Source organism: Chelonia mydas, chromosome 8, assembly GCF_015237465.2.
Source record: "Chelonia mydas isolate rCheMyd1 chromosome 8, rCheMyd1.pri.v2, whole genome shotgun sequence".
NCBI lineage: Eukaryota > Metazoa > Chordata > Testudines > Cheloniidae > Chelonia > Chelonia mydas.
In genome coordinates this window covers 104,864,561-104,888,187 of record NC_057854.1, presented here as the reverse complement: position 1 = coordinate 104,888,187, position 23,627 = coordinate 104,864,561, and the positions used below count along the sequence as shown (strand labels likewise).

General features: G+C 44.0%; 1 protein-coding gene across 3 annotated transcripts in view; it reads left to right on the top strand.

The window, feature by feature from the left end:
• ST3GAL3 (ST3 beta-galactoside alpha-2,3-sialyltransferase 3) overlaps nucleotides 1-23,627 on the top strand; it is a 388,593-nt gene that overhangs the window by 112,888 nt on the left and 252,078 nt on the right. For 2 of the 3 annotated variants that reach the window (XM_043520913.1, XM_043520914.1), the window contains exon 3: nucleotides 6,661-6,708. The exons of the other annotated variant lie outside the window; for it this stretch is intronic. In XM_043520913.1, the coding sequence (XP_043376848.1) occupies nucleotides 6,661-6,708 (48 nt within the window). The remainder of the gene's footprint in view (nucleotides 1-6,660; nucleotides 6,709-23,627) is intronic. 3 annotated transcript variants of the gene reach the window in all.

Below are 23,627 nucleotides of genomic sequence, written 5' to 3'. Positions count from 1 at the left end.
GTTTAAGATTCAGCACCCTTGCCTCCTCAGTTTATTTATCATAAAGAAGGGAAAGTTGTAGATGAAAATTTCCGAACTCAAAAAATGTTGTATCCAGCACATTACATCCAGCATGGGGGAATGCTATATAAGACCTCATCTTGGCTGATAAAGAAGAATTTATCTCAGAATTAAAAATTAATGGTTCCTTAGGTACTAGTGATTGTGACTTGATCAGATTTACAGAATATAGTCCAAACCAATAATATATGTATTTGACGCTTTAAAAGGATCATGTTCACAAATCTGAAAACAATTATGAGCCAAACAGGTGGAACAGAAAATTGTAAATGATAATTGGGAATTATTCAAGAACCTTTTACTAAATGTCCAACATGCCACAATACCACAATCCAGGAAGAAGGCTGTATTGGTTCAAAAACCAAATTAGTGTAGAGGGGAAGCAAAGGCAGCTATAAAAGAATGGAAGAAAGGGGAAGTTGATAGAAATTAATACAAATTAGAAGCTAGGAATCGTAGAAATTTGATAAGGGAAGAGTTAAGGACAATAAGGAATTCTTAAATCATATTAGGAACAAAAGGAATCCTAACGATGGTATTGTTCCTTGACTTGATGTAAGTGGTAGAATTATCAATTCTAAAGCAGAAAATCCAGACATGTTCCATAAGTATTTCTGTTCTGTATTTGGGGGGAAAAATCAGATGTATTCATCATCATGAGAACTGGAAGTTCATGGAGAATTGGGGCACAAGAGCCAACTATCCCAGTGTGCAGGAAAGACAGGAAATATGGTAAGTGATCACTCAGGTTTAACCTGGAGATCTTCAATGACCTGAAACTCAAAAAAGAGTCCTACAGGAAGTGAAAACTAGGTCCGATTACAAAGGATGGTTATGAAAAAACAACACAGGCATGTAGGGACAAAATTTGAAAGAGCAAGGCACAAAACAAGATTAAATTAGCTAGGAGCATAAATGGTAACAAGAAAACATTTTACAAATATATCAGAAGCAAGAGGAAGACCAAGGACAGAGTAGGCCCGTTACTCAATGAAGAAGGAAAGACAATAGCAGAAAATGCAGCAATGGCCAAAATGTTAAATGCCTTTTTTTGTTTCAGATTTCACTCAAAAGGTTAGCAGTGAGCAAATGACTAGCATAGTCAACATCCATGTAAATGGGGTAGGGTCTGATGCTAAAATAGGGAAAGAATAAGTTAGCCTTGGTCTACACTAGTAACTTATGTTGGTGAACAATCCACATCCCTGAGCAATGCAGTTCTACTGACCTAACTCCTGGGGTAGACAGCGCTATGTTGGTGGGAGGGGTTCTATAGCCTCTCGGGGAGGTTGATTACCTGCACTGACAGGAGAAGGCCTCCCATCAGCCTAGATAGCGTCTTCACTGAAGCACTACAGTTGCGCAGTTCCAGCCTTTTTAAGTGTAGCCAAGTCCATAAGAATTACTTAGACATGTTGGATGTTTTCAAGTTGGCAGAGCCTGGCAAAATACGTCCTAGAATACTTAAGGAACTGGCTGAAGAGATCTCTGAGCCATTAGCGATTATCTTTGAGAACTCGTGGAGGATGGGAGAGATCCCAGAGGACTGGAAAAGCGTAAGTGTAGTACCGATCTATGAAAAGGGAAATAAGGACAACCCAGGGAATTATAGACCAGTGAGCTTAACTTTGGAATTCAGAAAGATAGTGGAGCAAATAATCAATTTTTACTCTCCTAGAGCAGTGGTTTTCAAACTTTTTTTTTTCTGGCAACCCAGTTGAAGAAAACTGTTGATGCCCACGACCCAACGAAGCTGGGGATGAGGGGTTTGGGGTGTGGGAGGGGCTCAGGGCTGGGGCAGAGTGTTGGGGTGTGGGGGTGAGGGCTGCAGGGTGGGGCTGGGAATGAGGGGTTCAGGGTGTGGGAGGGGGTCAGGGCTCTGGGCTGGGGGTGCAGGCTCTGGGGTGGGGCTGGGGATGAGGGGTTTGGAGGGGTTCCAGGTTTGGGGGGCTCAGGGCTGGGGCAGGGGGTTGGGGTGCGGGCTTACCTTGGGTGGCTCCCAGTCAGTGGTGCAGTGGGGGTGCTAAGGCAGGCTTCATGCTTGTCCTGGCACCGCGGACCGCACTGTGCCCCGGAAGCAGCCAGCAGCAGGTCCACCTCCTAGGCGGAGGCGTCCAAGGGGCTCTGCGTGGCTCTTGCCCTCAGGCATCCCCCCCTCCAGCTCCCATTGGCCGGGAACTGGCCAATGTGAATGAGGAGCCCTGTGGCCCCCCACCTAGGAGCCAGACCTGCTGCTGGCCGCTTCTGGGGCGCAGCGTGGTATCGGAAGAGGTAGGGACTAGCCTGCCTTAGCTGGGCAGCACCGATGATGGGACTTTTAATGGCCCGGTTGGCGGTGCTAACTAGAGCCACCGTGACCCAGTTCCTAACACTCTGTGACCCAGTACTGGGTTGTGACCCACAGTTTGAAAACCACTGACCTAGAGGATAATAAGGTGATAAGTAACAGTCAGTATGGATTTGTCAAGAACAAATTATGTCAAAGCAACCTGATTTCCTCCTTTGACAGAGTAACAAGCTTTGTGGATGGGGGGAAGCAGTAGATGTGATGTATCTCGACGCTAGTAAGGCTTTTGATACTGTCTCTCATGAGCTTTTCATAAACAAAGTAGGGAAATACAGTCTAGCTGAACCTACTATAAGATAAGTGGACAGCTGTTCGGGAAAAACAACTCAGAGAGTAGTTAGCAATGGTTCAACAGTCAAGATGGAAGGACATATCAAGTGGGGTACAGCAGGGATCTGTTCTGGGTCTGGTTCTGTTTAACATCTTCATAAATGATTTGGACAGTGGCATAGAGAGTACACTTATAAACTTTGTGAACAATACCAAGCTGGGAGGGGTTGCAAGCGCTTTGGAGGACAGGATTAGAGTTCAAAATGATCTTGACAAACAAGAAATTATCCTATATAAATAGGATGAAATTCAAAGACAAGTGCAAAGTCTTCTACTGAGGAAGGAATATTCATTGTGCCAGTACAAAATGGGAAATGACTGCCTTGGAAGGAGTACTGCAGAAAAGGATCTGGGGGTTATTGTGGATCACAAATTAAATGAGGCAACTATGTAATACTGTTGCAAAAAAACAAACAAACATACATTATTCTGAGTAATAGCAAGAGTGATCTGGCCTCAGCTGAAGTACTGTGTCCAGTTTTGGGCACCACATTTTGGGAAAGATGTAGGCAAATTATCGAAAGTCCAGAGGAGAGTAACAAAAATTATTAAAGGTCTACAAAACATGACCTATGAAGAAAAATTGAAAAAATTGGGTTTGTTGAGTCTGGAGAAGAGAAGACTAAGCTGGGAAGTGATAACAGTCTTCAAGTACATAAAAGGTTGTTATAAAGAGGAGGGTGATAAATTGTTCGCCTAAACCACTAAGGACAGGACAAGGAGTAATGGTCTTAAATTGCAGTGGGTGGGGGGAGAGGGGGATATAGGTTAGACATTAGGGGAAAACTTCCTAACTCTAAGGGTAGATAAGCACTAGAACAAATTACTGTCACTAGGGAGGTTGTGGAATCTACATCACTGGAGGTTTTAAAGAACAGGTTAGACAAACACCTGTCGTGGATGGTCTAGATGATACTTAATCCTGCCTCATTGCAGAGGACTCTGTCATGAGAACACAGGACTCTGAAAAGTGAAGGGCTCATGATAGATAATCAGCTGAGCTCCCTGTGTGCTGCTGTAGCCAAAAGGGCTAATGAGACCCTTGGACATATTAACAGGGGAATATTGAGTAGGAGTAGAGAGGTTATATTACCTCTGAATTTGGCACTGGTACAGGTGCTATTTTAATACAGTTCTGGTGTCCACAATTCAAGATAAATTGGAGAGCGTTCACAGAATAGCCATGAAAATTATTGAAGATGATCACCTATGGCATATAGGGGCAGCATTAAATTCCCTTCAAGAGTCTGGTCTCATGGCCAACCCAACGAAATGTAAATTAGCCACCACAGAGATGACCTTTCTGGGGTAGAGCATAGGGGCGGTCTCTTAAAACCACTAATTGATAAAGTACAAGCTCTAACCACATGCCTTGTCCTCAAACAAAAAGGCAAATGAAGCAGTTCTTGGGCCTGCTGGGATATACCAGAGGTTTATCTCTAACTTCACTTCACTCATGGCCCTCTAACAGATCTTATAAAAAGACAGTAACCCCAGAAAAATCCAGTGGGATGGGAATTGTGAAGACGCGTTTAACACGTTGAAGCCCCACCTGTCAGTCGCCCATAACTTTTAATCCTGACTTTTTGCAAGAATTTATATTACATACAGATGCCTCCGATATTGGAGTGGGACCTGTGCTTTCACAGGACTTTGCAGGTGAGCAGCACTCGGTCCTGTATTTAAGTAGAAGATTGTTCCCTGGGGAGAGGGCCTTTTCAATTATCGAAAAACAAGCACTGGCAATTTAAGCGATTCATAGATTTTCTCAGAAGTACCTGCTGCGTAATCCCTTCTCATTGATCACTGACCACGCCCCCAGCATTGGTTGAATACCATGAAGGACTCAAACCCATGTATAATGCAGTGGTACCTGGCACGCCAAACTTTTTGGTAAACATCATGTTTTTCCAAGGGAGGTCAGAGATGCGGACGCTTTGAACCAGGAACTGCTTCCCGTCTTGACGGCTGGAGTATATGATGGGGTACACCTTAATCCCATCTGGGAAAAGGTTAATGGGGTCCTCTGGGCTCAGCTGACACTAAATAGGCATATCTGCAGAGCCTCCTCCACTGGGAGGAAATTAACTTTAAAGGGAGACTGTCACAGGAAGGGGTGGCAACCAGGAGAGAGACTGCTGTGCTTCAGAGTTTGCTGATTCCTGCCACAAAGATGCTGGGAGGAAGACCGCTTGTGAACCTCTGCTGCCTATAAGAGCCCACCAGACGAGGCACAAGCTGGTTGCAGCACGGAGGGGTTGAAGGGCCCCACACTACAAGAAGGATGTGGAAAAATTGGAAAGAGTCCAGCGGAGGGCAACAAAAATGATTAGGGGACTGGAACACATGACTTATGAGGAGAGGCTGAGGGAACTTGGATTGTTTAGTCTGTGGAAGAGAAGAATGAGGGGGGATTTGATAGCTGCTTTCAACTACCTGAAAGGGGGTTCCAAAGAGGATGGATCTAGACTGTTCTCAGTGGTAGCTGATGACAGAACAAGAAGTAATGGTCTCAAGTTGCAGTGGGGGAGATTTAGGTTGGATAGTAGGAAAAACTTTTTCACCAGGAGGGTGGTGAAACACTGGAATGGGTTACCTAGGGAGGTGGTGGAATCTCCTTCCTTAGATATTTTTAAGGCCAGGCTTGACAAAGCCCTGGCTGGGATGATTTAATTGGGGATTGGTCCTGCTTTGAGCAGGGGGTTGGACTAGATGACCTCCTGAGTCCCTGCCAACCCTGATATTCAATGATTCTATGATTCTAAGATAAGCCCTGGTCTGGAGTCTAGCCGTATTTAACCTTCATAGGCAAGCTAGGTCTCTGTAGACTCTCTTGAAACACTCAGAGACTGAGTGTCCCCATAATTGTAAGGACTTTTAAAGGAGAAAGGGCTCTCCAAATACCCAAATGGGATCTACAAAGACCCAGTTTATCACAGGATGACTTGATCACATTCTGTAAGTACCTACATGGGGAACAAAATTGGATTATACTGTAGAATCCTCTTCAGTGTAGCAAACAAAGGTCTAATGAGATCCAGTGGCTGGGAGTTGGAGCTAGACAAATTCAGACTAGAAATAAGGTAAAATTATTTTATACCTCAACCACATCTCCCAGCAATGGGGCATTATTATTAACTATTAAAGATTTTTTTAAAATAATGTGTATTCTGGCTGTGCCTACATTTTGAGAGTGCTGTCAACAAATGCAGGCATACACAGGAAGACATTTGTATGATATAGATAGCAAGCTGAAGCTTCTCCTGCTTCTCAGCACATGTGAATCCTCTGGGTGCTCCAACCGTTAGACTTTTGCTGCGCTACACAGCTAAACAAATAAATAAAACCCGTGCTGAACACAAGTACCTATCTGTCAGGTTTCACACGTGTACATCGTTTCTTTTTCATCAGCTAATCACCATCTGAGATTCTCTAACTTCAAACAGCACCCTGCTTTTGCTAGATACCTGTTGTTCTCTATAACACTGGGGAACAGTGGACATGCATACCTGACTGGTGAAGAGGTTCATGTTCCTCCTGATGAAACACAACAAGGGGGATTACCTCCTTAAAATGAAAGAAAAAGGCAGAGTACTGCAAGAAAAACATTGCAATGACTTGGAGTTCTCTGCCTTGTAATGGCAATGTGGGTATCTCTCAGAGTGACATCTGTAGGGTATAGATGCCGGACTGTGGTGTATTTGCCCATGATATTTTCCAGATGGCATGTGGTTCCTGCCCCAGTACAACTAAATGTACTCTGAAGGTGTGGATTGATTCATATGCACATTAAAACGTGTTAAGAATGTTTCTGGAGTATGCAGTCTCTACATGATAAACGGGGAGAGGAAAGAGAAGCCTCTTGTAAACAATTCATGGATTTATTTAAAAGGGGAAAATGAACTTCTACTCTTGTGTTACAGATTCAATGGTTCTTTCCTTTGACTCCGTTGGACGTACAGTAGGCTCAGGTACAACATCCCCTTCTTCCCCCTCTATCTCCCTCACAAAAAGGCTTTTATTTAATTAGACTTGGTAGCCATGTTGGGAGGCAGATAACAATGAGTCAGATCTTGGTGCAGGATTACATTGAAAATTGGCTATCTAACCAAACTGGCTAAATATATCCTTGTGTTACGAGCACTGGAAATGTTAAGGGACTTATTGTAGCAGGAGGTCTTGTCTGCATTTGAAATGCTACAATGGCAAAGTTGCAGGAATGCAACTGCATTGCTTTAGTGCTTCCGTACTACTACCTACGCCGATGGGAAGAGTTCTCCCCCCAGTTTAGGTAATCCACCTCCCTTAGAGGCGCTGTCTACACAGAGACTTAGGTTGGCTTAACTACGTCGGTCAGGGGTGTGGATTTTTCACATGCCTGAGGGGCGTAGATGGGTTGATCTTATTTTCTAGTGTGGGCCAGCCCTAACATGTGAAACCACTTCCAATACTCAGGCCACGTCCACCCTAGCACTTTGTTCAGTATAACTTACGTCCCTCGGGTGTGAAAAAAACAGCCTCTGAGTGACATAAATTACACTGACAGAAGCACCAGGGTGGACAGCGCTATGTCTGCAGGAGTCGCTCTCCCGCCGCTCGTCAGGGGTGGTTTAATTATCTCAATGGAGAGCTCTCTCCTGTCCGCATAGAGTGGCTATAGGAGCGATTGTGCAGCTGCATCGGCACAGCTGTGCCGCTATGAGCTTGCTGCTGTAGATGTGAGGTCAGGCAGAGGAGTTGGGCGCACACAATCCAGTTAATGGTCCGGTTTCTAGTGTGAAAGACATTGAATTGATGTTGCCACTGACTGGGGAACAACGGTTTCATTCTGCCAGGAGAGTTTCTCAGCTGGACATGCAATTGAATTATGTGAGGGAAGGAATGCTCTGCGGAGGGGAATTTCTATAGTTTCTCAAGCAGGGCTGTGATCTTGTTTTCTGCAGACCTAATGAACCCAAGGGGAGCGTCTGGATGACCGCATTCTGGTTGCCCTCTGAGTATGACCATGTGTATTACTGGCCATCACATAATTACATTGAAGCAAAAAGCAAAATTGAAAGGTTCTTTTGTGCTTGGGCTGCTTCAGGGAACTAGTGGCTGTTAGCTTGGCTGCCCGCAGCACAACATGGACCGTAGCTCAGGCACACTGTCCTGAGGCAGACATTTCTACAGCCTAGCCACCACCGTGGCTACAATTCAGTCGACACTGTTTATAGTTGTGTGTGCAAAGTACCCACGCAGGGGTTCTCAAACTTCATTGCACTGCGCCCCCCTTCTGACAAGAAAATAAGAAATTGCTACATGACCCCAGGAGAGGGGACTGAAGCCTGAGCCTGCCTGAGCCCCATTGCCCTGGGTGCGGGTGGGCCAAAGCCGAAGCCCAAGGGCTTCAGCCTCGGGGGGCCTGTAACCTTAGCTCCGCCGCCCAGGGCTGACACTGAAGCCTGAGCCCTGTTGTCCAGGACTGAAGCCCTTTGGCTTTGGCCCCAGGTGGTGGGGCTCGGGCTTCAGCCCTGGGCCCAGCAAGTCTAACATCAGCCCTGGCGACCCCATTAAAATGGGGTCGCAACCCACTTTGGGGTCCCGACCCACAGTTTGAGAACCGCTGACCTACAGTATTAGTTTGTGAAACAGAAGTCTGAAAAGACTGGGAGAGTCCTTTCAAAAAGTTTCAGTATAGGCATGACATGGGCTTAAACATGTCCTTTTATAGCTGCTAAAAGTCTGACCTGATTACCTTTCCTTTTCAAAAATGAAATTTGCTCCTGGATTTCTTTTGTCCAATACTCTTTCCTCCCAGGTTGGTAGGAATAGTTTGCTGCCTTCCAGCATGGTACTAGTCTTCTGCCTGCACGCTTATCAAAGAAAGCCTGCTGCCTGGCACGAACAGTGAAGCTTGTGCAGAGAACTCGTACTTACCCCGGCCTTGGTGTCATTTGGTTCATTTTTAAGCCCGAAATGCATTCTGATGTTCTTTCATCATTCTCTAGCAAGCTGATCTGTCAAGAGTGCATGATCCGATTCAGGAACAGCTTAGGGTTGCTGGCACCGCGTGCAGAATGGAAATGACGCCAGGTTTTGGTGAAAACAGTCTTCTTGGTGCTTTGCATTAACCCCTCCCCCAAACCCTGCCATACTAATGGCTGTGCAGAGTTTTCATTAATACTCAGATGTGGGCAAGAATGGAAAAGGTTAAAAGTATATGAAATCTCTGGGTGAATTCAGACGGGCATAATTCGATCTTGGTTTCCCCTGAATCATTGCTTAGCTACTTACCAGTTTTAAAGCATAGTTAAGTCCATGGATAATTTGAGTTTGGCATACCTTTACAGAATCCTGACCGGTTACTCATCAATGTGGAGTTACAATATTAGCTTCCTATGTGCCAATTTTCTATGAATGTTAAAAATAGGAGTATTATGACCAGAATGGGGTGTTACAATCTGAGAGAAGATAATTAGAAATTTAATTTATTCATGAAAAAACAAATTCTGTTGATCAGTGTCTCTGAAGTCATGTTTTTGTGAGGAGTGGGGAACAAGTCTAGTTGTAAGCAGGCTGGCTTGCTGGGACTTTCTGAAGAGACAAGTCTCTGCCCTCTGATGTATTATATCTCAGGGAGAGCAGTTGGAGTCCTGAGGAGGTCAGTAAAACACCCTTCTGTAACTCCATCTCCCCCAACAAAATCCAATTTCTCCCTTCTTATTATAAAGCAATCTGCTACTCAGGAGAGAGGGGCTCAGAAATGCCCAAGAGAACAGGTTTTCCAGAGATCTGTATGCTAAATTGCCCGTGTATTAAACACCTTGGATTTATTATGGGGCAAGTTCTAGCTCACGCTGAGAATTGAGACCTGTTGTAAGACATCAGTCTGTGTGTGGTCTCTGCCCAGCTGAGGATAGCTTTCCTTGTTAAACAGGAAGGAGAGAGAGAGAAACTGTGACTCTTTTTCTTCCGCCGTCCATTCCATCACACCTTGCTGCGAACCCAGGAACTGGCAGTGCCCAGAAAGAACCGAAAGAAGCTATAGCTGCACCAGGCCCAGCCATTCCGAGTAGGTGTTTCAGGTCGGGGTATAAAGGGGGGAAAAGTTGAGTATATAAAAAAAATAGTTTTATAAATTAATTATTCAAGATGAATTAGCTGTAAATCACAACATCATTCCTAGGATTTCATATCATTTTAAACAAGCGCAAGGAAACTTTCTATTGTTACCTATCAGCTCCGTGTTCTTGGGGAACCAGGGCACAGCGTTCAGCCTGTCTGACTCACAAAAGACCTTCCTGGCCCCTCTCCCCCACTCCCAGCCTCTGCTTGAACCAAAGCCAATCAGAAGCAAGACTTACAAAAAGCAATGGAAAGGCGAGGGAAGACACATCTAAACCCCTCGGGACAAGGGTGACAGTTTGGAAGTGCTGCTTGACCCAGCCTACCAAGTCGAGGGACATATAAGGGGTCAATTTAGGAGTGCTGATTAACCTGGTCCTCTTAGACAAACTCTGTTAATGTGTGTGTTTGTGTTCGTCTGATTCTGGGGCTGGAAGAACCCAGCCCTGTGGAACCTAGGTCCTGCAGGATAGCTCCATTGGGAGGGGACTAGAGCTCCGTATGAGAACACAAGTGACACAAGCAGTACATTGATAGAATTACCGAAACAACCCTCCTCCCGAAGAGTAACCCTAATAAATGAGCATACCCCAAAGCAATGGGCAGACTGAGTTCTTCGTTTAACTTTTTAGAAGTGCTCAACTATAACCACTAATTCATGTCTTTCCATGGCCAGAATAATTTCTCTTGAATTGACTGTAAGACTTCACCTTGTTTTTGTATTTTCTGTTCTGCGTATGTGCAATTCTCAACTTTCAGGAGTGCCAAAAGACTGCTGCACTCTTAACTCTTCAGCTGGTAGAGGTCAGGGGTAGTCAGGATAATGCTGTGAAATGTGCAGAAGGTTTGTCCGGTGGTCCCTGAGTGCCTACCTATGTGTTGATTCCCAGAATAGCATTGGCATGGAGCCTGTGGCTAGCTGATGTGCTGAGAGATGGAGGAGTGAGGTTTAGAAGTGTAAAAAGACATATGGCCCTAAATAAAGGGGGTCCCTGAGGCCACATCACGATCTTGTCTGATAGTTGGGGCTGGATGTTTCTGGGGTTCTCCTCTGGCCCATGCATCAAAGATAAGATCTTGAGCAGCAAGGGAAGGTCCATACTTTAGTCCTGGGTGTATTGTCAGGACCAGCTTTTTAGTTGGGGCCAGACATAATAAGAACCCGTATTCTGAACTCTGGGGGCTCCAAAGCAGAAAACAAGGAGAGCGGGAGTTTGTATGGGATCTGGAATGGGCGCTAAGTGCGTTTTTATAGTTGCTTTGCTTTACATTCAGATGCTGGCAGCACCCGCTTAGAGCTTAAAAATCAAATTTATATCTCCACTAACTTTGTCCAAGAGGTTGTTGGGGTTTTTTTCTGTCTGAGAGCAAGCAGATTAATTGCTCTGCTCTAGGCCTGGGGAGGTTAAAGGTGCATTGAAGATATCTTTCCCTACAAAGACTGCTGGAAGCAATAGATTGACCTTTACTCACCATCTTGCTAACATGTGGATTGAAAGTGATGAGAGTTTTGGTACACTATATGCCTGTGTGTAAATCATATCTGTGCACCTGTATTGGTGTCAGAACGTGAGGGTTGATCCACCGTTGCCAACTTTCACGCTGTAAATAATAAGCACCCAGACTGTCACAATAAGCCAAAAATCAAGCTAATCCCATTTCAAAACAAGGCCAAAACAAGCCAATCCCTAAGAACCCTAACACTCTGTGTGAGTAGATCTCCCTGGCATGCAGTCTGGGACTGTGGGGGCCCCCCCCGTGCTCTCTCCCTACCTTGCCCAGAGCCGATTTAAAAAAAAAAAGAAGCAATAAACAAGTCAAACGAGCTACAAGCCAAATACTAGCCCACAAGCAACTCACAAGCCAATTAAGCCAAAAACAAGCCCGATTTCTGCGTTTTTTTCATGGGTTTGGCATGCCTGGTCTGATCCCAGCAGTACCCTTTGGTATAATAGCAACCTCTCTCCTTACTAGCGTTACATTGCTCCTACGGGAGGGTTTGATTGTTGGCTGGTTTAAACTGCTCTGTTCAAGCAATTTAAATAGTGTACAGGTTTTGAACCTCCTGCATATTTTAAGGTAACCGTAATCTGTTGGTTTCTAATCTGACCCTTCTCCTCTGGGCAGTAGTGTGGACTGATGAATATAAAGAGGGTTTTTCAAAAATGCTTGAGTGATTTAAGAGCAAAGGACCTTTGGGGATTTAGGTGCTTGTGAAAATCCCACCCAAAATGTACCGTCAAGAAAAGCATGAAACAGAATGCAGTACAGAGCTAAGTGGCAGAAAGAGAGTCTGGGATCCTAAATGGCAAATTTTGGATGGACCCCTGTGATCAAGTACTGACTGCTTAGCCGTTGCATGTTTGGGGCTGTGTTGGTGTCCATAGCTCCTTCTACGGAAGTCCTGGACCCTGATTCTTTTCTTCGGGAGAGGCTGGAAGGTGTTTCTTTCTGTACATCCAAATAACTGAAGGAGATGTGGGGTGGGAGGAAATATGGCACCTTCTTTTGCAGCAGCCTGCTCTTTATTCCCTAAGGAACACTCAGGGTTAATTTGGTGGGTCAGAGGGTTTTGTTTAGTACAGTGGATTTTGGCAGTTTATATTTACTTATTCTGCAAAACTGCTTTCCCTTTTTGTTAATCTTTGATTAATGGGACTCACTTCCTATTTTGTTTATCTGACTACAGACTATATGGGAGATGGTGGATTTTTGCCAATGACTTTCATGTGCTGGTTGTCTGGTGTAGACAGTCTTTCCATGACTTGGCCAACATATTCAGTGTCACTGTCTGTTCCCTCACCACTTCTGTTGACCGTGCAGAGGTGAGGGTGTCCATTCGGAAATGTTGAGAAGTGGTTTATAATGGATCTTACAATAATAATACTTCAATGTCATTTTTCTTTGTCTTTGGTATCTCTAAAGATTGTCAGCCTCCGCTGTAGGTCACTGAGAGCTCATGCACGTGAATTTTTTATTAATATTATCTTTGATTTTTACTAGGAAATATGATACAACTTCTAAAATGGAGAAACAAATTCTCTTGAAAGATTGACTAAGGGATCATTAACTGTATTTACGCAAGTGGACACATGGCATTGAGTGAAATAACAGTTTATTTAGCAAAGAATGTGAATGGATTTAAGCTGATAACTTCTTGGGAGAACAAAGGGCATATGCAGTTCATGGGGTGAAATCTTTCACCTTCATATTGGAATTCATTGCCTGAATTCAGTCTAAACCAGACTAACAGATTTTCCTGTCCATGGAAGTTACTGTAATTTATTAGGAAAGGAAAAAACTCTCAAGATGTACACATTCCATTCACTTTATTATGAAAACTGGAACCTCTCAGACTTTAATAGTACTAAAACATTGGGGTTGGAATGACATCAGTTGTCTCATTCTCTGAACTAATGAAACTTGCGCCTATTTTGAGGGCAGGGTCGTGACTAAGGCTTTTGTCATGGTTATTTTTAGTAAAAGTCACAGACGGGTCACGGCTTCCTGAATTTTTGTTTATTGCCTGTGACCTGTCTGTGATTTTTGCTTTTCTGGCTCCATGGTTTTCTCCGCCACCGTGGTAGCTTGGAGCTGTGGGGTTCCCCCTCTGCCCATGGCAGCTGGAAGCTGCAGGGGGGGGGCCCTCTGCCCACGGCGGCTGGGAGCTGCAGGGTGACCATATTTCCCAAAGAGAAAATGGGACACCCCCAGCCACTCACCCGAGGCGTCCCCCTCCCCTGGCATGAGGCTGTCACCCGTTGCTGGAACCTTGCAGGAGGCCTCCTGTCACCTGTCGCTGGATCCCTGCCAGGGTCCCACTAGCTGCCAGTTCCCGAGTCCCGCAGCCCCTGAGACTGAAGCAGGGAATGTCATGGAGGTGTCTAGAAGTCACGGATTTTGCCCGTAACATAAACGTAGCCTTAGTCATAACTGCTAACTAGAGACACCTCTTCTGATGGATCATCCATGGAGTGGGATTGATGACTGCTTCTCAAATCATTGCTCGCTTGCTCTTCTTTCTGGTTGGGGGATGAATTACGTCATCACTTTGTCTAATGATGAGGACGTCTCCAGTATATTGCTTTCTACAGCATATAAAGCCGGGCCAGATGTTTTAGGGGCCACCATACCAGGGATTACAGCGAAAAGCACATTAAGGGATATTACTGGCTTTTGCTGCCAAATTTGGAACAATAAATAGGAGTCGCATGATTTCTGGTGTCACTGGTATTCTCAGGGGATTGGTGATAGGGTATGGAGTCTTTCCCCTTGAGCTCACATGTTTGAGTTGCAGCTGTGTTGGTAGGGGTCAAAAATCATTGCCGCCAGACGTAACCCGTGGAAAATGAAGTATTGGTCTCAGGGTATTGGATATTTATTCACATTCGCTGGCACGATTATTGGCAATTTTAATAGACACTAAACGGGGATTATTATAGGCTGAGCTGGTAATGGCTTTCTACACTTAAGGTTGCCTAAGACGTCTCATTATTAGACCCTGTTTTCAGTTGCTTGTGATTGTACCAAATTTGAATTGTAGGGTTTGAAATTTCCTGTGCTAGCTCGGCGCTTCGGGCTGAAATTTTGGGAAAGTTTCAGAAAAAAGGTTCAGCCATTCCTGAGAACAAGATGTGGGAAAAATGCATGGTTTTGTCCGTGTTTTTAAAAATGAACTTATAACTGTTTCTTTGAGAGAAGCTCTAGTACCTCCTGTACTTTGGAGTCAGAATGTGAAATTCTGTAAAGGGGGATTGTCATCGTGGTATCAGGGATGTGCCTTTTGCTGTGCCAGTTAGAAACGGATGCCAAAATTTGGCCAAGTTTTGTAAGTCTTTGAAAAATCTCAAAAAAAGAACAGGAGGACTTGTGACACCTTAGAGACTAACACATTTATTTGAGCATAAGCTTTCATGAGCTACAGCCCACTTTCAAATAAATTGGTTAGTCTCTAAGGTGCCACAAGTCCTCCTTTTCTTTTTGTGGATACAGACTAACACGGCTGCTACTCTGAAACCTGAAAAATCTCAGTTCACGCATGACCAGTAGAGACTTGTTAGAACTTGACAGCTAAATTCCCCAGGTTTCTACATGTACTGGGCGTGCTCCAGACTAGGGTTGCAGGGGCTGAGCAGGACTTCCTTTGCCATTGCTGCTCCTGGCTGCTGTGCCGCCAGGTGCAGGAACGCTGAACAAGGAGACTGTCCTCTGCGCTCAGTGCTCCACCTGCTGGGGCTCAGGCAGTGAGCCAGAGGAAGCTGCCTGACTTGAATGCAGAGGGAACAGACTGGGAAGAGGAGCAGTGTGGGGCAGATGAAGTAGGAGCTGGGGGTGGAGGACTGGAACTGGGCCAGAAGGCTGGGCCTGGGATAAGTAGATCAGACCACCTTAATTCTGGCTTTTCCTAATTTTTGAGTGCTTGGTTTTGCAATCTTAATGGTTTTTTGCTAAAAAACACTTTTTGTGTTTAATTTATTTATATAACCCTCCAAATCATGCTACGTGCTTTTATAGCTTTAAACAGGTTCCTGCACCAAAGAGATTGCAATCTAAGCAGTAGGAAAAGGAATCAACTCGAGTCCCTCTTGAGCTTCCCCCAACACTTTCAATATTACCTTTCTTTAATCCGGACCTATGTTAAATATTGAAGTTATTTAACCCTTTGTTTCTCCCTTCCTATTTTAGTTACCTTTAACCCACTTACTCCTCTTCCTCGCTGATTCACATGTATAGTGACCCTTAGCCTATCCCCTTGCAGTCCTTCCTACTCCTCCCTCTGAATAGTCTTCTCAATCTTGATAGAGATTGAACTGCACCAGGGCAGGGTTGACACATAGTTGGGGAGAACTACTACTGCAAGAGGACTTTAATCTCCTGAGTTGTCCAACTTAATTCCTCTGACAATCAGTAAAATTTAAAATAACAAAAGAATTGGACTTGCCTTCCCATCATACTGTATAACAAGTTTAAAACTGTAATTCCATATGTAGGCCCTGATTTGTAAACGAGAAGCAGTTCTTTCTCTATTTTTGTGGCACAAATCATTCTATTCACAGTTATCAAGTAGATGTTGAAGGGGTAGCACTTGTGCCTTCTGGCATGATTATTTCTGGCTAAATGTTTCAAAATCAGACTCATAGTTGGAGGCCAAAAATACTGTGAGCCAAATTCATCCCTGATATATTGACTTCAGTTGAGTTCACACCAGTGAAGAATTTGGCCCACGATGTTTCTATATATCTGTGTTGCTATCGCTGTAAAACACAAATTTGAAAACTTGTATTTGGTTTAATCCTTCATGTCCTGGGACCGTCTGTTTGGGTGGTCTGTTCACAGTTTACAGACATTAGACTAAGCACTTCCCACTCACAGACCAGCAGCTGGATTACTGTTGGATGCTTGGGAGAAAGGTCCATATTTGTGCCAGCATTTAACTTGGCACAGGATTTGCATCATTTATAGAGATTGCTATGCTTGGCTGTACTTCTGTTTGTATAGTCCCTATTATACTTTTATTATTAAATTGTTGACAGCTATTAGGTTCTGATTCAACTCTGGTCTTCCCTACAGTATATAAATGTGTTTTATTTCTGACCTGAGGCGATCTCATGTTCTTCTGGGGTTGGAGGAAATTTATTTCCCATGTTCATTCAATTCTGGGCTTCCCCACACTACTCTGCCGTTCTTGGTCAGCTGTGGACTATAATTTCCTAGCATGAGTGAGAATGCAGTCACCAGATCTGTTCAGTTACATCTACCTCTCAGCATACTGCTTCTTTAGTATATTTCCCCTGTGGCTGAGAGGGGAAACCCTTTTCCAGATTCTCTCTCATACTGTTCTGCCAGTGAACTCACAGTAAGAATCTTTTTATTTGTTTGTTTATTTTAATACCTTCTTTTTTGGCATGTTATCATCCATTACAACAGGAGTGATGTATGAAATACAGCCACAGTGCCTTGGAATTAGTGGGAAATCCTGTTGTCTACACCAGAATGGCATGAGAGAATATAGACTATGCAAATAAGCTATTACCAGCAGGAGAGTGGGGTTGGGGGAGAGAGAACCTTTTGAAGTGATAAACACCCATTTTTTCATGGTCTGTGTGTATAAAACATCCTCACTGCATTTTCCATTTTATGTATCTGATGAAGTGAGCTGTAGCTCACGAAAGCTTATGCTCAAATAAATTGGTTAGTCTCTAAGGTGCCACAAGTACTCCTTTTCTTTTTGTGAATACAGACTAACACGGCTGCTACTCTGAAACCTATGCAAATAGAGAAATCTGAGGGGCATCGCTCTCCGAGGGCAATACTGAGTTAGGATCAGGATGTGTTTTCCACACAAAAAGATGATGGTGAGGGCTGTCTAAAGAGAAGGACCTGGTTCATCTTTTCATCTTAAAAATTCACGAAGACAGTGTAGTGGTAGGTGTAGTATAAGATTCTAGATAGAGCTTCGGGTCTGTTAAGGCTACAAAGTATGCTCTATAGTACTTTGAGAATGGCTCTCCTGTTTTACCACCGGAGTATATAATGTGCAGCAACTGGAGACTTGATTTTGTATTAAAAATTTGCCAAGCATAATTTAAAATAAGAACACTGCACGGGCTTGGGCAGTGTCTACACGGCACTGCAGTGTGGGCTGTGGGGGTGTGAGTTGCACAGCACAGCAGTGTGTTGCACTCCAGCTTCCATGTATAGACGCTGCTGATGCAAACTAAAGGGTGCCTGGTGCGTGTCTCCACGCAGGCTGGTCAGAGTGCGTCACTCTGGTATGCTGTGCAGTTCATACCCCACACTGCAGCACAGTGTCGACAAGCCCTAAGACTGCCTAGGCGCTCAGATTTCCAAACCTGCTGTCACGTATTGCTTTAGTGCCCCCATTGTGGTTGATTCCAGTAATATGTATGTGAATTATAAAGCCTCTGCGTCCGCGCAGCAAAGGGCTTGCTTGTACAATTGCACAGTATCATAAAGGCAGGTTAAAAACGAAGCAAAGTAAAATAAAAATCACCTTAAAATTAAAAGGGGATGAATATCTATGTACTGTGTAGACACAGAGAATCATTGTGTTCTTGTTTGTTCAGTGGAGCCCGAACAAAGAAGTCTTGTGGTACTGGAGTCTTGCTTTTCAGGGTTGTGCTGAACAGTAAGGGTTGACTCTGAACTGTGTTTGAATGAAGTTTGTACCTCAGAAAGGCCTATAAAATGAACTTCTGTAGCAGAACAGACAGCACCAAGTTTCGACATCAAAGAGCTATCACAGGTACTTATCTCTGAGTGCCTCATAATCTTTTAATGTATTTTAGCCTCACACCACCCCTGGGAATTAAGGCAGTGGTGTTGTCCTTGTTTTTCAGATAGGGAACTGAGGCACAGCAAAGCAAAGTGACTTGCCCAAGGTCATGCAGGGAATCTGTGGCAAAGCGGGGACTTCAACTCAGGAGACTCAGTCCTAGGCTGGTGCCCTAACAGCTGGACCATCCTTCCTCACTGTTAGTAAAGGTTAGGTCTATAAATAGCCATTGGTAGAAACAGAGGAATTCCCAGAGTCCCATCTAGTCTAGTATCCTGTCTCTGACAATGGCCAGTTCCAGATGCTTCTGCAGGGTGTTTACATCTTCCTCTGTAGGAGGTTGTGAAATAAGCTGCCCCCCACAGTAGGCCTCAACCTGATCTCCAGTAATTAGAGATTGGCTTAAGACCTGAAACACGAGGTTTTTATATTCCTGCCAATCTTTATCCTTAATTGTAACAACTCTGGATATTTTTGTTACCCATACAATTCCTTTTGAGTCTTAAATTCTTGGCTTCTGTGTGGCAATGAGTTCCACAATTTAATTACATATTGTATGAAAAAGAATTTCCTTTTTTCAGTTTTGAATTTGCCACCTTTTAATTTGATTGACTATTTCATTGTTCTTGTATTATGGCCCTGGGAGGACAGAAGTTTCTGATCTATCTTCTCTGGATCATTGATTACTTTATACACTTTTATTATTCATAGATTCATAGTTTAAGACCAAAGGAAGGGACTGTAAGATCATCTTGTCTGACCTCTTGTGTATCACAGGCCATTAATTTTCACCCACTTATCTCTGTATTGAGCCCAATAACTTGTGTTTGACTAAAGCACATCTTCCAGAAAGGCAGCCAGTCTTGATTTGATCATGTCCCATCTTATTTGTCTTCTCTCTCAGGGTAAGCAATCACACTCTTCAATCTTTCTTCATATGAGCCTTTCCTGTGCCCTGGATCATTCTCCTTGTTCTTCTCTCAACTCCTTTTACTTGAATCTTTTTGAGATGGGGTGACCAGTTCTGCACACAGTATCCAGGTGCGGCTGCTCCACTGATTTATAAAAAGGCATTAGAATACTCTCACTGGTCACTATCATATTCCTGATTTTTCCTAACATTGTGTTTGTTTTTTTGACCCCAGCTCCATGTTTGAACAGAGGTTTTCATTGAGCTGTCTGCTGTCACTCACTGGTCCCTTTCTTGGGTTGATTCAATTAATTTAGAACTCTGTAAGGTGTCTGAGTAGTTTAATTGTTTTCCCTGCTGATGTGTGTTACTTTGCATTTATTGAATTAAATTTCATTTGCGGTCATGTTACCCATTCATCTAGCTTGTTTATCTGTCTCTGAAGTCCCTCACAATCCTCTCTGGTCTTGAGTAACCTAAAAAACTGTATGCTGTCTGCATATTTTACGCCTGGGGGAATTTTGTGCTACTGTGTATACATAATTAATGAGATGCACATATTTTTATTTTTTTGCATAGGAAAAAAAGCTTTGCCTAAATGTTGCTGCAGTTCTGCCTTTTGCGCACCAGAAGGCGCTGTGGCAATAGAACAAAGCAGCAGCTCCCGGCCAGTGAGGGACTAGAAAGAGCCTGCCGTCTGTGCAGCGCCTGTCAGGCCAGGCCAGGAGACAGAGGCTATGGGGAGACAGACAGCATGAGGTGCAGGGTCGGGGCAGCCATTTGGGCTAATTGGGGAGGACAGGCTGGGGCAGGGGCTGAATGGGAGTGGAGGTGCAGGGCCACATGGTGATGGGTGAGGGTGTGCAGAGCTACATAGGTTCGTGGGAGTGGCTGGGTGGGGGCACAGAGACAAATGGGGATGGGGGAGTGGGTGTCTGAGCGGGGGTGGAGGGACACATGTGGACGGGGGTTCAAGGACACCTAGGGATGGGGTAGGTGTGCCTGACTGAATGGGAGAGGCTAGGGGTCAGCCAGGGTCTGCATCAATCCCGCCCCCCCTCCCCCCAAAAAAACCCACTGTTCCTTACTTTTTCCACCCATACCCAACAACCCTTCAAGTTCCCACCCAGGCTCCTTCCCAGCAATTTACTTCCCCCTCCCTCAACTCCTCCATTACCCGACTCCCCCAAGCCTTTGCACTGCTTCTGAGTGGTGCGGGAAATACAGTTCTGTATTGTAGTTTAAATGAATTATCACTCAGAGTGCTGTATTAATATACCTAGTAAGGAATCTAATTGTCAAAAAACATTTCGTGAATCTCTTTTTGTCGTCTGTATTGTTACAGACATACTTGCTTTATTTTGAAATAAATGACCAAAAATAATTGAAACTGGTGTGATTATATTATGTTATTTTGACAAATAAAATATGCAGACTTTTGCAATATTATGTGCAGAATTTTTAATTTTTTGGTGCAGAATTCCCCCAGAAGTAATATTTTACTGTCTCTCTACTCATTCCCTCCTTTCCAGATAGTAGATATTAAACATCACAGCACCTAGTTATGGAACCATAAGACCCCTGCTGTTAGCCTTTTGCAACAATTAAAATGACCTTTTAATTCTAGTCTTTGCTCTCTGTCTTCTAGACAGTTTTTTGTACATGAGAATAGTTTGCTTCTCACCTCATGACATTTTAGCTTGTGTTGTAGACTTTTGTCAAAGGTGTTTGGAAGTCTAAGTAAATTGTACACATCAGGTTGTTCGGTCATCTAATCCAGTCCCTTGCACTCAAGGTAGGACTAAGTATTATCTAGACCATCCCTGACAGGTGTTTGTCCAACCTGTTCCTAAAAGCCTCCAGTGATGGAGATTCCACAACCTCCCTAAGCAATTTATTCCAGTGCTTAACCACCCTGACAGGAAGTTTTTCCTAAGGTCCAACCTAAACCGCCCTTACTGAAATTTAAGCCCATTGCTTCTTGTCCTGTCCTCAGAGGTTAAGGAGAACAATTTACCGCCGTCCTCCTTGTAACAATCTTTGATGTACTTGAAAACTGTCATCATGTCCCCTCCCAGTCTTCTCTTCTCCATACTACACAAACCCATTTTTTCCAATCTTCCCTCATAGGTCGTGTTTTCTAGATCTTTAATCACTTTTGTTGCTCTTCTCTGGACTTCCTCCAACTGGTCCACATCTTTCTTGAAATGTGGCGCCCAGAACTGGACACAGTAATCCAGTTGAGGCCTTATCCGCGTGGAGTCGAGTGGAAGAATTCCCTGTGTTGCCCAATCTATAAAAAGGGGAGTAAGGACACTATATTTGTCCTTTTCCAGTCGTCTGGAATCTCTTCCATCTTCTGTGAGTTTTCAAAGATAATCGCTAATGGCTCAGAGATCTCCTCAGTCAGTTCCTTGAGTATTCTAGGATGTATTTCCTCAGGCCCTGCTGTCCTGAAGACATTTAACTTCTTTATGTACTTTTAAACTTGTTTTTCCCCTATTTAGCCTCAGATACTACCTCATTGTCACTGGCATTCACTATGTTAGATATTTGATCACTACTAACCTTACTGGTGAAAACTGAAACAAAAAAGGCATTTAGCAGTCCTGCCATTTCCACATTTTCTGTTATTGTCTTCCCCCGCCCACACTGAGTAATGGGCCTATTCTGTCCTTGGTCTTCCTCTTGCTTCTAATGTATTTGTAGAATGTTTTCTTGTTACCCTTTATGTCTCTCGCTAGTTTAATTTCGTTTTGTGCCTTGGCCTTTCCAGTTTTGTCCCTAGATGCTCCTGTGTTTTTTTTAATTCATTCTTTGTAATTTGACCTAGTTTTCACTTTTTGTAGAACTCTCTTTTTTGTGTTTTTGAGTTTCAGATAATTGAATATCTCCTGGTTAAGATCCGGTGGTTTCTTGCCACACTTCCTGTCTTTCCTATGCAGTGGGATAGTTTGCGCTTGTGCCCTTAATGTCTCTCTGAAAAACTGCCAGCTCTCTCAAACTCTTTTTCCCCTTAGATTTGCTTCCCATGCGATCTTACCTACCAATTTCCTGAGTTTGTTAAAATCTGCCTTCTTGAAATCCATTATCTTTATTCTGCTGTTTTCCCTCCTACCATTCCTTAGAGTCATGAACTCTATCATTTCACTTTCACTCAAATTCTCAACCAGTTCCTCACTATTTGTCAAAATCAAATCTAGGACAGCCTCTCCCCTGTTTGCTTTCTCTATCTTCTGAAATAAAAAATGGTCCCCAATTCCAAGAACTTGTTGGATAACGTGTGCCCTACTGTATTATTTTCCCAACAGGTAAGTCCCCCATCACCACTAATTCCTTTGCTTTGTATGATTTTGTTAGTTGTTTTAAAATAGTCTCATCCACCTCTTCTTCCTGGTTTGGTGGTGTATAGTTGGCACCCTGAATGACTTATCTCCTAGATAGAAAGAAAAGAAATAATAATGATTGCAGGGGGTGGGGGGAGCACACAGCACCTGGTATAGAGAGGACAATGGGGGACCCTGATATTGTGGGGGTGTGTGTGGAGGACATACAGAGACTGACCTGGGGAAATGGGGGACACCAAACTCCTGGCAGAGGAAGAATGGGGGACCTGGGTACAGGCAAAATTTGGGACTTGGAGGGAAAAGGGAAAATGGGGGGTGCACAGCTCCTAATATGGGGGGAATGGTTGCAGTGGTATGGGGGAGACACAGAGCCTCAGCAAGGGGTAAGGAGATTGCAAGAGTCCCTGAAGTAGAGGGGGAATGGAGGAATGCAAGGAGCCTCTGCTCCATGCGGTAAACTCAGCCTACAAGTGCTGTGAAGTGTGCAACCCATTGTGAGCTTGGATCTTAATTCTTCTCATTTACCAACGGTGAAATCTGATCACATTGAAGTCAATGGAAAAACCTCCACTGACTTTGGTGGGGCCAAGACTTCATCCCAGAATCATAGAATCATAGAATATCAGGGTTGGAAGGGACCTCAGGAGGTCGTCTAGTCCCACCCCCTGCTCAAAGCAGGACCAATCCCCAACTAAATCATCCCAGCCAGGCCTTTGTCAAGCCTGACCTTAAAAACTTCTAAGGAAGGAGATTCCACCACCTCCCTAGGTAACGCCCAGGTACGTAGTTAAGCTGTCTCCTTCTGGCTGTAGAGAGTGTGGATGACCCGTGAGCTCATAAGCAATGTTTACCCCAGGGCTTCCCAAATCATTTTTGAATGAAGACTAACTCTTAGCAGTGAGGCCATCTTGTAGGCCACCTCTTCTCACCACCCCCGAGTTACTCAGCTTCACAATAGCATGGGCTATTTCCTTGCTTCTTCCCCCTGGTATGTGCAGGAGGAGCATTTTCATTCTTTTTCTTTAATGTGTCCTGATTGTTAAACTCTTTGGAGCAGGGATCATGTTTTTGTTATATATTTGTACAGCACCTAATTCAGTGAAGCCTGATGAGACTGCATGTGTGGGGGTCCCTAGGCACTACCCCAATACAAATAATACGTTCTACTAATAAGCAAAAATCAAGTCTCTTGGGATGTATCACCTGGATTCTCAGAGAAATCATTATTTT